Raw genomic sequence first — 15,242 nt, 5'->3', positions numbered from 1 at the left:
TGAGAGCAGCCAATTTTCTGCATGTCCTAGCAAAAATTACTACTACAAATCATCACGTTTTCGCTCCTCTAGCCCAATTTTTACCCCAGGAGGTTTGATATTAATGATGAAATCCTGGCTTTAGGATATTTACAGACATGGTTAATGACAAAATCACAGGGATAAATACAAACAGATGCTGAGAAATGGGAACCACTGCAGGTCTGCTCAACCCAGGTCTGTCTGGAGTCTAATTAGCGCTTGTTTCTGCTTCACAAGAGCCCTGGTCACTGCTGACAACTAGCCTTTCAGATGGAAATGTTTTCCTGCCAATGTTAAGATGTTTCTGTCAGATAAGACAGACTCGATAGAGCATAAAGGAGAAGACCATAACCAACCCTGCCTTTCATACTTAGCCCTGATTGGTCTCTTTAAGCTTGTGATATCAAAGCAGTGTTCACTGGATCCTGTGTGTGTTTAATGGACTCATCCTGTTGTGCTTTCAAGCAAACTGGATGAAAACCAGAGGTGTTTTTTCCCATGAAACAGCTTCTCAGTATGTGCAAAGCAGGACATTATCTTTTCCAGCGCTTGCTATTTTGAAAAAGATTCAAGAAAAGCTAAACAAGTTTCATTCTAATCTCAGACACACTTTAACAGCATGAATTCATTGGAGTTTTACAGATCTACAGTCACTCACTGTTCAGCAATGATGTAGCCGTCCTCCTGTGGGGTGCACTGGATTCCTGCTACCTGCACGTTGTTGACCATGTCTGAGAAAGACAAACCCAGGTTCACACCACGGATGGTCACTCTGGTGCCCCCTTCTGGTGGTCCGGCCACTGGGGTCACCTGAAATGAGAGAGGAAGAGTCAGTGATTCATTCAGTCGGTAGTTTATTTTTTTTGGAAACCATTCAAAAGTTTGAGGTTAAAATATTATTCTAATTTAAAATGTTTTCTATCTTATTATAATTTAAATGTAATTTATTTCTGTAATGGCAAAGCTGAATGTTCAGCAGCCATTATGCTAGTTCAATGTCACATGATCCTTCAGAAATCTTTAGAAATGGCATAAAAATTATATATTATCAATGTTGAAAACAGTTGTGAAGCTTAATATTTTTGTAGAAACCATGATCCTTTTTTCAGTGTTCTGAATAGAAATAATTCAGAATAACAGCATATAGTTAAAATAAAAATATTTTGCTACATTACAATTGTATTTTTTGACACTTTTAATCAATTCATTGCATCTATGCTGCACAAAAGTATTACTTTTCATACTTTTTTGAATGCAAGCGTTTATATAACTCATACTAGTTTGGAAGGACATGAATGACATTTGGAGGGTGAGTAAATGATGACAGAAGTTTCATTTTTGGGTGCACTATGCCTTTAAAGATTTAACATTTTAATTTTTTTTATGCAAAAACATCAGGAAAGCCAGATATATATCTGCATAACACAGTGACATAATTAATCAAGTTAACACGCATAAGCCTTAACTAGTTAAATGTCTCAAAATTAACCTTTTAAAAAGCTTCCTTTTAAAGATAATTGTTCATGGCATTGTTTCACTTTAATAGCACCAAATTAGATATCAGTAAAACTCATTGTGGCAACTTCCTATCCTATTAAAGTTGCATAGTACTTTAAAATTGTTCAGTATATCTGCATGGCTTTGTCACAGGTAATAAATATATCAGGAGGCTATTTTAGCCCTTGGAGCAGCCCACCCTTTCATAAAATGCAATATGGCCACTCAGCGTGACCTTGGCTCTGGGTGCCAAAAGCCTTGTGTGCTGTTAAAACCCAAGAGAAGCTCAGCCCTGGATCCTCTCCAGAACCAAATATCACAGAGAGAGAGAGAGAGAGAGGGCAACGGACAGAAGGCCAAATGCACAGTACAGCCACTACATACACAATCAATAAACCATTTGTGTGCAGTCATGTGGAAGTAAAACCAACATGATCAAAGCTAAAGCATCTTCTAAGTGTGCCTGTTTACTGCTCTAGAGCAGTGCGGTGCAGGAAGTGGACTAGATCCTGCAGTTGCTCAATGGGAGGAGTGTGTTGGTGAGAGTTTGTGTGGACATTAATCACTTGGGATGTAAAGTAAGTGTGTCACTAGTGAACCTTAGGGTGGAAGTTTATGAATCTTTTATTGCTTCTTGGACAAGACAAGAACAATAAGAGGAAGAATGGAATGCTAAAAATATTCATATCGGTACGAGTCAGCATCCGACTCAGTATATCTAAGACTAACTAATTACAGAAAGCTAAATAAACTGCCGAAACAATTCATATATCTATATATACTTTTTTTTAAAGCATAAATGTTACAATTACATTACTTCATATTAAATAGAGCATAAAACATTTAGCATTGTTAATCTACCATTACATCATAGATTTCAGCAGTATGTTTAAATAATTATACATGGAAAAAAAAGGTTTTATATGACTTTTGTCGCATACTACACATTTGGACAAACAGGCTTGCGGTTATTCTTGAAATGCGAAAATAAAATTAGAATTATAAAAATAATACTATAATACATAAAAAGTAAAACTGTATAGCTTTAAAAAAAGGATAATCCAGACTTCATCTACATTAAACACTGTGAGGTTATGTATTTAAACATTTATGCATACTGGAATTAATTTAGCATGCAGCGTATACTGCACACTGCAAAAAGCAGTACAACTATCCCACTCGAAACATATTCACACCTTCTTTACAGATTACATACTGTAGATATATCCTTACAGATGCAACCTTATTATTTATGCTTAATGACTTGATAATGAAAAGATGGTGGAGTGTACACTGGCGGCAGTGCTTTCATCTGTAGATTAAATCTCATCAGCTCTTGTGATAATAGTCTGGGCGTCAGATTCCAGCTTCACCCCGAGTGCGGTGCTGTTCTGACTAGCCATTACAGACATCAAATGGGCTTTATTCATAGAGCAGAAATATCTCTCACACTGACTCAATACTTCAAAGTCTCGTCCGCCCACTCGGAGGTGAAAGCACTGCCTTGTTTGACCCAGAAGACGGCCTCCTCTGCCACACAGCTACTGGTTCCAGAGCTACAATTTGTGCCCGTTTGCAATTTCACCATCATTACAAAAGCGACTGTCTAGATTCTAGTCACGGAATGACAATGTAGACTTCTTGAGAAGATCTTCAGAGTTCTCATTGGTTGTTTGGCTTTGAGTTATACGGACACATGCACACAGAAACAATCCCAGCCACGGGCCAGTGTCATGTCTTAAGAGTGTCTCAGGGACAAACAGGAAGTCTCTTCATTCTTAATGCATGCTTTTTTTTTTAAAGCAGAAGCCCAGCCTGGATGCTCCTTACCTAACATATACCTGGGCATCATGTCCTTTTGCAGGTAAAAACTGTTATTGTGTGCTGCAGACAGTTTGGAATGGTTCTTTCATTAAGCTAATGCTTAATACCAGCACGTTCTAATCTAAATGGGATGCATTTCCTGTCCTCGGAGGGTTTTCACCCGCTCAATTGCTATGTATAATTAGGAAGCTGTAATGAAAGTGTGCAGCGGGAGGACGAAAGGTGTGATTTGTTCCTGGGATTCTTTTCAGCTGATTCAAGCACGTCCTAAATTCACATTGAGATGCAATTTATGGGCTTGATAAAACTCAGCTTATGACTTGTTTCTTGCTACATAAGCTGCACACTAAACACTTTATTTGCTCTTAAACGTCCCTGTGGTTGGCTGCGATAAAGCCTGAAAAAGGAGGGAAAAGTAAAAGAGGGCCTTGGTTTGAACTTCAGCCAATAAAGCGAGTGTTTAAGCAAGGAAAGAAAGGAACGAGGGACTTGAAAGTGGTGCATCCGGTTTAAAATGGGAGTTTGTGGTTGAGTAAGTCCAGCTGAATGCTCTTCTGTAAATAGACATGTGACTTTGTGGAAAGGCTGTTTTGTACTATACAAGCGTTGTAGCTCTGATGGGAGAGAAGGTTCTATCAGGCACAATATCATTTATTCATATATATAAAGGTCTCTCTCCCTGTCAGTGTTGAGCTGTGTGTACCTGTGTGTATGTGTATGTAAAACATTATTTCCTGAGGCTTTGGTCCATGTTTTGAAACAAATTCATGGATGGCTGCAATTGCATTTCAACATGGCTTGTGACATTCGCTGACCGGGAGATCCTTGCCCCCCAACCCCCAACTATACACACACAAACACACACTCAAATATATATATACATATATGAGAGAGAGAGAGAGAGAGAGAGAGAGAGAGAGAGAGAGAGAGTCTATAATAGATTCTGAATATTAAGCTATATTATGCGTATTTAAAATTTCTGTTGTATTTATTAAAAGCAATGATCAGTAATAATGAATTACTCAAAAACAAACCAAACATCAATATTGATATAAAAATGCATTAAATGTCCAAAATTCTAAATGTTTTCATGGCTGATCCAAGATCAGTTCAGTGAAGCACGAACTGACACCAACCTTTTCCGTGACTGAGCTACTAAGAAGAGGCTGAGAGACCATCTGAGGAAAAAAGCGATGTCAAGACCAGCGTCAAGTGCTTGACTTTCCTCCATATTCATCTGATGCTGAACCCTCTGCTTTCACTGAGGACTTAAGCCTCATTAATATTAATAAGTCTTTAGAGGAGGGATAGAGTGCTGCTTAATAGAAGCATTAATCATTCATGACTGTCATTTTCTTGTAGGCAGATCTCACTAATGTCTATGTATTTGCACAAATCAGCTTACGAATGTCTATATTCAGACAAAAACACACAGGAAATGACTAAATTAAGAACAAGAGACAATCGTGGAAACAATGGCTCTAGAGGACAATTTTTACATTTATGTGCTAAGTACTAATTTGCTTTGAAGGAACTGCTCCACTGTGTGTGTTTGAAACAAAATTCAGTGCTCTTTTCTACTTTGATGTGTGTTGGGGTTATCAACCTTAAATCATGGACACTATATATTATATAAATACTAAATTTTTCATAAAATTGTGTGTTGTATTTTAAGACTGGCCTATAAAAACCTGTAGTAGCATATTAAAGTCTTCACATACTTTGTTAATATAGTTGCATTGCAAAGCCATTTAAAGTAATCATTACTCATTGAAATGTAGTACTAGTGTATTTTAATTTAACTAATATATATATATATATATATATATAAAACGGAGGGATAAGTAAACATTTAGCTGAACTTAAATTTGTAATTTTGGTAAACAAAATCTTGTATTTTCACAAAAATTTACAGAGCCTCTGTTGCACATCCTTAATAAAAAATAAAAAAACAGATGAAATACAAAATTCAAAACCATTACTATTTAACAAAAATAAATACATTATGAAGTTTACTAAGTAAAAACCTTCCAGATAAAGGGTATAACATAAATTTAGTAACAAACACAAATGCATACACATACACCAATACTGCTCCATCGACAACAGAAGCTGTTCATAACCTTAATTTGCCTATTTAGCCTGAATGAAAACAGACAACAGGAAGTTATAACCCTTACTTTTTAATTGGTTGGTGTGCACATAGGGCAACAGCTTGTGATATGCAGACTGCAAACAGCCACTTGAATCAATGAATTCCATGAATCAGGTACTTTAAACACAGAGCACTGGTGCGTTACCTAAACTAATTAAACATCAAGTCTCCCAGCAGACACACACACACACACACACACACCCCGCACAGTATGCCATCAATGTTCCAACATTGTGTTAATTACAAGAAAACGTGAGATATTGGCAGCTAAAGTGAGTATGACTGACGATGAGAGTGGCAGAGAAGCTGAGACAGAGAGAGAGATATCACTCGCGATACACAAAGCTCACCTTTCTCTGAGAGTCTGTGAATAGCAGAATCAATAAAGAGCTCAGTTAGACTACAGAGTAGAAATATGCGTGGATGGAGACTCCTCCACATAACTCTGTGTGTGTGTTCATTTGAGTTATGAATGATGTAGAATACATATTGGTATCGTATACTTTCATCAGAAAAGCATTTACTCCAGTCTAAAATGTCACATGATCCTTCAGAAATCATTCTTATATGTTGATTTGGTGCTCAAGAAACATTTCTTATTATTGTGCTGCTAAATACTTGAGAGGAAACGGGGTTGCGTTTTCTTTCATGATTCTCTGATGAATTGAAAGCTCTATAGCAGTGGTTCCCAACCTTTTTCAACTCGCGGCCCACACAACCAAACACATATGTTTGCGCGGCCCACTTCAAAAAAATTAACTGACCCCGCTATTGTTGGGTTAATAACTTAGTACTCAGAAGCTAGATTTTAAACTATATTTATTGAATAAACTAGGGCTGTGCGATATGGAAAAAAAAAAAAAAAAACTATCGCAATTTTTTTGATCAATTTTGCAATTGTGCTTTTACAGTCATAAATGCATTCAGGATTAATTTGAAACATATTTCCAAAAGAAAACCAAACAGAGCTTTATCAAAAAGTTGTAACATCTCTAGAACAGACATAAGTCAAAATTATCACTATAGTGAAGATGTAAAAAAATGTATAGAAAATAAATAAAAAAAAAAATCCTGTATACAGGGACTTTTTTTTCTTTTTTGCCATGCATTGTTCATAGAGCTCATTAATTGTAGCGGTGCCTCAGGTGTTTGCAGTGTGTATACAGTATGTGTATGCGGTCAGCAGTGAGAGTGCATAAATATAACGCGAAAGCACATTAAAATAATGCACGAGTGCGAATCTCTCTGTTCGCAGCAGATTTCCTTTGCTCTGTCACAAAACCAGTTGTGCTTGCTCAGATACACGCTGCTTTGCGAGGAGAGAGTGTGCACACTTAAAACGTGTCTCCTCTCACTTAAACTGCATCCTGTTCACTAACAAATTCACTCTATGCTCATGTGTTAGACATGAATTATTTTCGCACGTTTTTATTTCTAACCTTTTACCGCAGTGAGAACGCTCTGATCCGTCAACATTGGCTCAGAAAAAAGAGATCTCTGGAACACTTTACTTGGATTGCTCAATACAGGCCAGCTGACAGTACATTATCTATATGATATATTTCCATATGTATCCTAAATGAAAACCAGAGCGAGGCCTGTAGAGAATATGTGACCCACCTCAGTGATTCGAGGGTTGGTGCACTTGACGTTTGTGCTGGCGAGGTGAAGCCAGCGGCTGGTGTAGGGGTTGGACATGGGACAGTGCTGGCGTAGGGTACAGCGGCCCTCCATACTGCACCAACCACACTGGAACTTCCTCTCAGCCTTCAAACACACGCCACAGCTGTCTCTCTGAGCGCCACACTTATACAGGTGCACTGTGGGACACAAGCAGAAATGACTGAAGTAATAAGGATTTTTTGGGGTGTAAGTTTTCTGACTTAGCTTGACCTTTGCGACAGTTTGGTAGAGCTATTGATCATAAATGTATCAGGACTGATGAAATGATGAAGCTCAGCACGACTGTGATGCTTAAGAGGTTTCGCTGAGCATGAGAAAAGTAGCTTCATGGATTTTTCTATAAAACCATGGAATGTATAATAATCAGTCCGATCAGTCACCTCAAATTAAATTTAGGGCAGAATGATTTTGGGAGAATCAGGTTACAGAGTTTTGGCTTAAAAACACACTGATTTCGTGGGTTTCTTTAAGTGTTACCTTTGATGTTCTCAGGATTGTCAATGATGAAGTTTCCATTCCACACCACTGAGAAATCCACCGGCAGCTCACTGATCCTCATCCCTTCATACAGGTACTGCAGAGAGACGGAGAGATGGAAAGAGCTTGTGACATTTTCCTGACAGTGCAAACACTCAGATAATGTAAAGTTTATGAATTGTTTTATTGGATTTTGTCTTTGCTGTGTCAATTATTGATTACAACATGCAGCCAAAAAGTGAATGAATAAACTGCAGAGTATACAAGCGAATAACACGAGAGAGAAAAAGAGAACGAAAGAGAGATGGTTTGACTGTATTAGTGCTTTTATTGAGTTACTCCACACTTGCATCATCAGTCTGAGCAATGAGGAAGACTTTCAACACTCCTATATTCTACAGCTTGGACACTGAGCTCCAATTGCCTTAATCTCTACTTGCATTATGTGTATGTATGTGTTCATTTAAAGGTTATGACAGAAAGTGAGTGAAAAGTGGCAGTAGAAAAGTAAAATATGCCTTGGCTGTGTTAATTCATGATTCATCACAGCGTGCTTTTCTGGATCTACGTTGAGATTAAATTGAGGCATAAATTGCTCTCTTACATACTGTAGCTTAGATTATTTTAGTTACATTTAATGCACTTTAAGTATCAACTTTGTTTTTCCTTAGGACAAACAAATGGCAAGTGTTGATGTAAATTAAGAGCACTGTGTAGCTCAGATCATTTAGGGTTAGAAAGAATCCAATGAGAAATGTTTCAGCACTTGAGACCTGACGTAATATCTTGGCAAATAAGAGCTCAATCTGAGATGTTTTCTGAGGATTTTTTTCTCTCTCAGCATAGAGCCAGTTAGTATAGCTCAGATAATTTGGTCTTGGAAGAATTGCATAAGAAATGTTTGAGATCTTGAACTTTTTCGATTGCACACTTGATCCTGTTTCCTAGCAAATCTGAGCACAGTTTGAGACACCGTCGAGATCTCTTATGCAACTTTTCTATGTGAAAAAAGCAGGAGACTTGAGCATATTAAAAAAATGACTTGTTCTTAGTTTGTTCTCAATAAAATATAATTGATGTCTAAGAGAAATAAATGAGATAAAAATACACATGCAAACCCAAACATACCGAGCTGTTCTGGCACTGTACGCTGGAGCTGTTGAATCTGAGCGCCGTAACTCTGTGACTGACTCCTTGTATGTGTAACACACACTCGTAGCCGCGCTGACCCGACTGAGGTTGCGGAAGGTTCCGGGCTTTTAGTGTGATGGGCTTCACCTCCCCCGCCGGGATCAGGATCTCCTCGGAGCGGACCAGCTGAGGACAGTCCTAAGGGAATGAATGGAGTGAGAGGTGAATGGGTAGTGAAGACAAACACGTGCAAATACATAAAATCATAAACCATCCAAGTGTACTCAGCAGACAACATGAAAGCTGAACTGAATGAGCCTTATAGAAACATACAGCATGCAAGAAATGCACACACATCAGCTTCAGTTCACACACACACAAAACCTTAGGTTCTCTTTAAAAGCAGGTTGACGTGTGACTCTCTAAAAGCTGTGTGTGGAGATGATGTGCACTAGTAAGTCAGCATGTGAGAGCTTACACACTTACACACACACACACACACACACACACACACACACACACATACACACACGCACACACACACTTCATTTCAAAATGAAGCTAAACACATAGCTACACACTTTATGTAAGTAGGCAAACACAATGCAAACATGCAGTCCTGTTGAAAAATAAATTAAGATAATAAAAAGATATACTTACAGATAAAAAAAAAAATTATAAAAATAGTGCAACAAAATAAATAAATTACAAAGGCATCAATTAATCTTTCACTTAATTAAGAATAACTTAATTTATGCAAAAAACACAAATAAACAGATGCTTTACTTAAATGTACAAAGTGTCTGATTTTTTTTTTTATAAAATGAAATAAAATAAAATACAATAAAATAGTGCTATTTAATAAGAAGAAATAAATTACGAGGGCAACATTAATTAATTGTTGCGTCTTTCGCTTAAAAGTATAAATTAATTTGTACAGCTAAAAGTTTATTTATTTTTTTATACTTGAAGTGGCTAATATAAACAAAAAAATATATAAAATATAAAATGTTTTATTTAGTTTTATTTATATGTAGGAAAATTGTCTTCATTTTACAGAATTAAAAAAATATATATATATATATATTTTATTTATAAACCATTTCTGCCCTTGAAGATTTCCACACAAACTTTTATTATATTTAGCTAACTTGTATGACAGCAATTTTCGCCCTAAAGGTTAACACACACACACACACACACACACACACACAAATGCATATGTACACAAACACACACACATACAAACCTGCCACACAAACACACACACACACATACCATGACTGATGGTGCACCGTAAGGAGTTTTTGCTTGTTTAAGTATGAGTGTGTGTTTATTTTGTGCATATGGCTTTGTGTGAATAAGTGGGAAGTCTGTGTGTGCTGTGAGGGAGAATATTCCGGATATTGACTGCTAATTGCTCGCTGTGAGAGGGTGAGCAAGTGTGTTTACCACCTGACAGGGTGTAATGTAGCACATTGATCAGCTGAACACCTGCAAATGCACACACACACACGCACACACATACACACACATATGCATGCTCTCTAGTGAGGCGACCGTCGACTTCACACACACACTTTTTCTGCAGCTAATATTGGAAGCTCTTCCCCAGAGGTCTGTGATCCTGTAGATGTGCTACTGAGAGACTCTAACCTGAACACACAGTGTGTGTTAGTGTGTGTACCTCTGAGGCATTGACGCGTCCCTCCTGGAAAGAGCAGCTGGAGGGGTCGTGGGTGCAGAGGTTTCTGTACTTGCACCAGTGGCAACGGAAAGAACTGGTCACACAGGAAAGACACCTAAACAGATGGAAAGAGTGAGAGAGAGACAGAATAAAGTACTATTACCACTCAGATGATGTCCCTGGTTTATGATCCAAAGCCATTTTTGGAGGGTACTGTGAAAGTAGTCAGCATAAAAATGTAGCTCTGGGTTTTAGATTAGCAATGGGGTGCAGGTTGTGCCTTTGAGACCAGCACTGCTGTGTCCTTGACCTTTGCGGCTTAATGCTGAATAAATTAAAAGTGTGCTGCGGATATTTGCATGTGCCACTGAAACCCACATACAGATGCACTGTGGCTCTGCAAAGGTTAGAACTCAGGTTAGAACTATTATCACTCTGGTATTGAGACATACAGACTTTATTAAGACATATATTCATGCTGTGATATATGATTTGCATTAGGACTATATTGTCTGTGAGTGAGACAATGGACTGCCTGAGTGAATACACATCTCAAAGGACATGAGACGGAATCTAACTCTAATTGCAATAACTAGAATACTAAGTAGTCTAATAGTTAATGAAAGGAATTTTGTTTTATAGTTTAAAGTGTAGTTTATAGGTTATATGGACATTTCGAAGAGAGTCATTTAGAGCAGTACAGGTGAATGCCTGTTTACACCAAGTCCAATACTGCTAACCAAAGTAAATGATTTTGCCTTTGACAATATCAATACACTTGTGTTAAATGTAGCCAAAAAAAGAAAATGGTTTGCATTCTCAAAATAAAATTTTGCACCAAAACATTACAGAACTTATGACTCTGATTTCAACATCTGAACAACAACAACTAGCCAAGACAGTATAAAATATTCTGAAACTGTTTAAACTGGTTTAGAACAGTCAAATTAGTTTTCAATTCATATAATAACATGATATTTCAAACCACCTAAGGAAAATGGACAGTTATTTAATTTACAGATATAGTGAAGTGTTTGAATGTACAGCTATTTTTGGTTGTTATTTAGCCTTTCACGGTACGTTAATTGCAAGCACCGTCTCACGGGAACAATATGAGTCTAAGTGTTACATTTAAGGATAAAATTTAGATAAACCAGGGTTGTGATCTTGTATTGCTTCACTTCCTGTACACAATCTTTATAGCAATATAAATAATATTCCAATATGTAGTAGGCAAACCATGAGAGAATACAGCCATACATTATGAGCATTGCGTGTCTCCGTGTGTGTGCCTCCAGCGGTAAGCTCTCTATTCATCATTTATATGCAGATGAGCACAGCTTACGAGAAAGAGCACGTGCAGAATCCATAAAACCAACATGTTCCAATAAACACTTACATCAGTCCCTCCAATTCAGAAGCAAAGGAACACGTAGAGGAACATGTCATATATTTGATGTTGAGGAATCTTGGAGACACTTCTAAAGCTATAAACCTCTACAGCACTTTGGTGTCCAAGAGTTTGTGTTTTCTGCTTGGTGGTTAAATTATGCAGAAGGATTTATGCTAAAATATTAATCAGAGCCGGCTTGCCATTGGGCCAATGGGTTCAGATGGGCCAACCCGATTTGGCGGTTAAAAAAGATATATCACAGTGTACTTAATCACTCTGTTGGGTATTCATAAAACCATTATTAAGTGTAATGTTTTTGAAATTGAGAATTATACAGCATCTGAAAGCTGAATAAGCTTTCCATTGATGTATGGTTTATTGGGATCGAACAATATTTGGCCGAGATACAGCTATTTGAAAATCTGGAATCTGAGGGTGCAAAAAAATCATAATATTGAGAAAATCACCTTTGAAGTCGTCCAAATGAATTCTCAATAATGCATATTACTTATCAAAAATTAAGTTTTGATATATTTATGGTATGAAATGTACAAAATATCTTCACGGAACATAATCTTTACTTAATATCCTAAAGATTTTTGACATAAAAGAAAAATCTATAATTTTGACCTATACAATGTTTTTTTTTAGCTATTGCTAAAAATATACCCCATCAACTTAAGACTTGTTTTGTGGTCCAGGGTCACAAATTAGAGCATTTTACAGCATTGAAAGATTAAGGGAGAGTAGAAGCGAATCTGGTAAGGCTAAACATGCCAAACATTTAGGCAAAGAGGGCCAACGGAGCTCGTTGTGATGTCTTCCACATGCAAGGGGTGCGTGATCAGAGGGTTTGGCCACAGAGTATTTGTTTGATTATTTCCAGACCTGTCAAATGCTCGAGTGACATGGTCGTGATAGAGCGAGGAAGTATCGGGAATGGGGAGGGGAGTGAGTTTTTCGGCGGCAACCAATCAGCTCACTTGGAAGCTACCTCTTCTTGAGCTTTTTAGAAAGCTTCCAGCTTCCTGGGGGGCTCTAGGATCTCCTGCATCGAGCAGCATCTGTTCTCCGTAGAAGGCACCAATATGATGTGTGGTTACAAACGCACATGAGAGGCTAGGAATATACGCTAAAGCACACATAGACACACACAAGAGGGGAGTTTGGAAGCATGGCGCAAACAAAGACACCAAGCTCGCTCAGACACAAGCGGTTGTTTATCAGCGGGCCTCCTGGAGAGTCAAGATGCAGTCAAACTCGCTCTTCTCTGATCAGCCATCACAGCAGATGAAGTGGAATTGAACTGTGACAGACAGCAATGCCTCCAGCCGGAGCGCCAAACCCACAGCACACTTAGACTCAACAATTCAGACATCTCAGCCGCCCTCGACACATGAGAAATGTCAAGAAATCAGCCAGAATTCGCCATAATGGATGCTTTTTATAGCCATGAGGCCCTCGCCAGTCATGGAAAACTGCAGCCTGGGTGGGACGTGACACTAGCATCCTGCAAAACATGATTTGGAGAGTTCAAACTCCCTGCAAGAGTCTGGTGCGGCGCCAGATACAGCCTTGATAAACTCTTTGAATATTATTAAAACGCCTGTGGGCCTAAAGAAATTCAAAGTGTTTCTGTATTGCGTAACACTTTTGAAACATTCACAGCATTCTGAGTGAGCTGGTTAAGCGCTGTGACACAACGCTGATACTCTACGACACAGGAAGTGAGAGAAATATCAGCAGGGCTGCAAATGTGGGATGAATACATCATAAAGACAAATATCACAGCAACTCGCCCCTGGGTAGATGGTATGACACATTGTGTATTTCATGATGTATCAAAAAAAGAATTCAGATTGAGTCATAACACTGAAAAACATTCGCTATACGGTAGTTGTGCAATCAAAAACAACCCTATGTAGTGTCAAACAATTTAACCAGAACCAGTTTATTCTAAGGACACATTTCTGGACTTCTTGTTACAGATTCACTTGTAAATGCTATTCCAAGAAAATCTTTTTTTTATCTTGAAAATCTTTAACTTTGAATAAAAAAAGACTTACACTTCCGCTGAAACAACTTAAATTTCTGCTGGTATCACAGACTGTATGGTCTACTAGATACAGTAATGCTAACCAGGAGCCAAATAGCTATTTAAGAAGAGTTTTAGCAGACTTGAATGTAGTGTTTTGTTTAAATATAAACTTTTCCATTAAATATTTTTCCAATAATTCTTATAATTACTAAAGATTTTCTTTGATACATGAGAGATTCCGGATGTATTTTAAAAAGAAAAACCTGTATAGAGGGACATTTGAGCCATTTTTGCTCAATTTAACCCATCAAGGGGAAAAGATTGAGAAATTAACGAGTTCTCACATGCAATTTTTCTTAGCTCTGTAAATGAGTTAAATGAAGTGTGTGTATACTCACAGCTGGTGCACGCTGCAGTTGTAGAACTTCACCTCTGTGCTAATTAGCATCTGACCCGTTTCCTTCGAGTTCAGTCTGAGCTCGACACCCGACCAGTCTGAAAAGAGAGCAAGAGAGTAAGAAATGAGAATATTTCTGTCACATCGCATTCTGTTGTGTTTGGTTTGCCACCCTTTTTTCAGCTTGCTTCACGCTCAAGCTGTCTTCTGATTAATACTTGGCATTCCTAGCATCATATTCTCACAGTCAAGCAGAGCCTCGAGCAGCTCTGCAATGCGTGGCTTCCAAACCAATATGAGCATATTTGGTGCTTTTTTTTTTTTGCTTTTTTTTTGGAGCATGCTATTGTCACACGAAACACAGCTGAGCCCTGCTGTTAATGTGAAACCGGCCTGCGGGCGGCAGCGTCGATGTAATGACGGAGGAGCGGCTGGCAGCGCCGCAGAACACCAGCCAGGCCAACCCCGTTTGGCAGGGAGGCTGCGTGGAGAATGCCGATCTGCGTTCAGACCAAACACTCGCGCTCGATAAGCGGCCAGCTCTTCATACTCAAATAAGCACAAGCTCTGTCCCAAACAGGCAGCGATTCAGCTTGCATACAGTGTGTGGGAGTCAGCCGTGACCCGAAAGCACCACTTCCTCTCTTCTTCCCTTCATCCCACCTGTTTCCGCTCCTTGTAACAGGGATGAAAGGGTAAAAGTTGGCTTTTTAAACGTTTTTGCTGCAGATGTCATGAAAAATAACTGACATGCAATTCCTAAATGCCCAACCGTCTCGTGCCTTGCAGCTATTGGAAATAAACTAGGAATAGGATTGGTCACACCAGCCACTCAATGAACAGGTGTTTTCACACATGATCGATGCTCATATGTTTCTATCGAGCCCGATTCAGTCAAGAGAGAAGCGGCAAATGTGAGGCACAAGGGGATTAGATGAC

The 15,242-nt window shown here is 38.4% G+C and overlaps 1 protein-coding gene across 2 annotated transcripts in view; it reads right to left on the bottom strand.

Annotated features, from left to right (window-relative positions):
• LOC127945120 (plexin-A2-like) overlaps positions 1-15,242 on the bottom strand; it is a 174,777-nt gene that overhangs the window by 46,627 nt on the left and 112,908 nt on the right. Inside the window, exons 8-13 of one of the 2 annotated variants that reach the window (XM_052541699.1) lie at positions 14,305-14,401; positions 10,476-10,590; positions 8,786-8,986; positions 7,658-7,754; positions 7,118-7,317; positions 680-831 (exon numbers count right to left, since the gene is read on the bottom strand). In XM_052541699.1, the coding sequence (XP_052397659.1) occupies positions 680-831; positions 7,118-7,317; positions 7,658-7,754; positions 8,786-8,986; positions 10,476-10,590; positions 14,305-14,401 (862 nt within the window). The other variant, XM_052541700.1, reaches the window with a different exon arrangement.

The sequence above is a fragment of the Carassius gibelio genome, chromosome A23 (assembly GCF_023724105.1).
Source record: "Carassius gibelio isolate Cgi1373 ecotype wild population from Czech Republic chromosome A23, carGib1.2-hapl.c, whole genome shotgun sequence".
Classification (NCBI taxonomy): Eukaryota; Metazoa; Chordata; class Actinopteri; order Cypriniformes; family Cyprinidae; genus Carassius; species Carassius gibelio.
The sequence above is the reverse complement of the archived record's forward strand: the minus strand, read 5'-3'. Positions and strand labels throughout refer to the sequence as shown.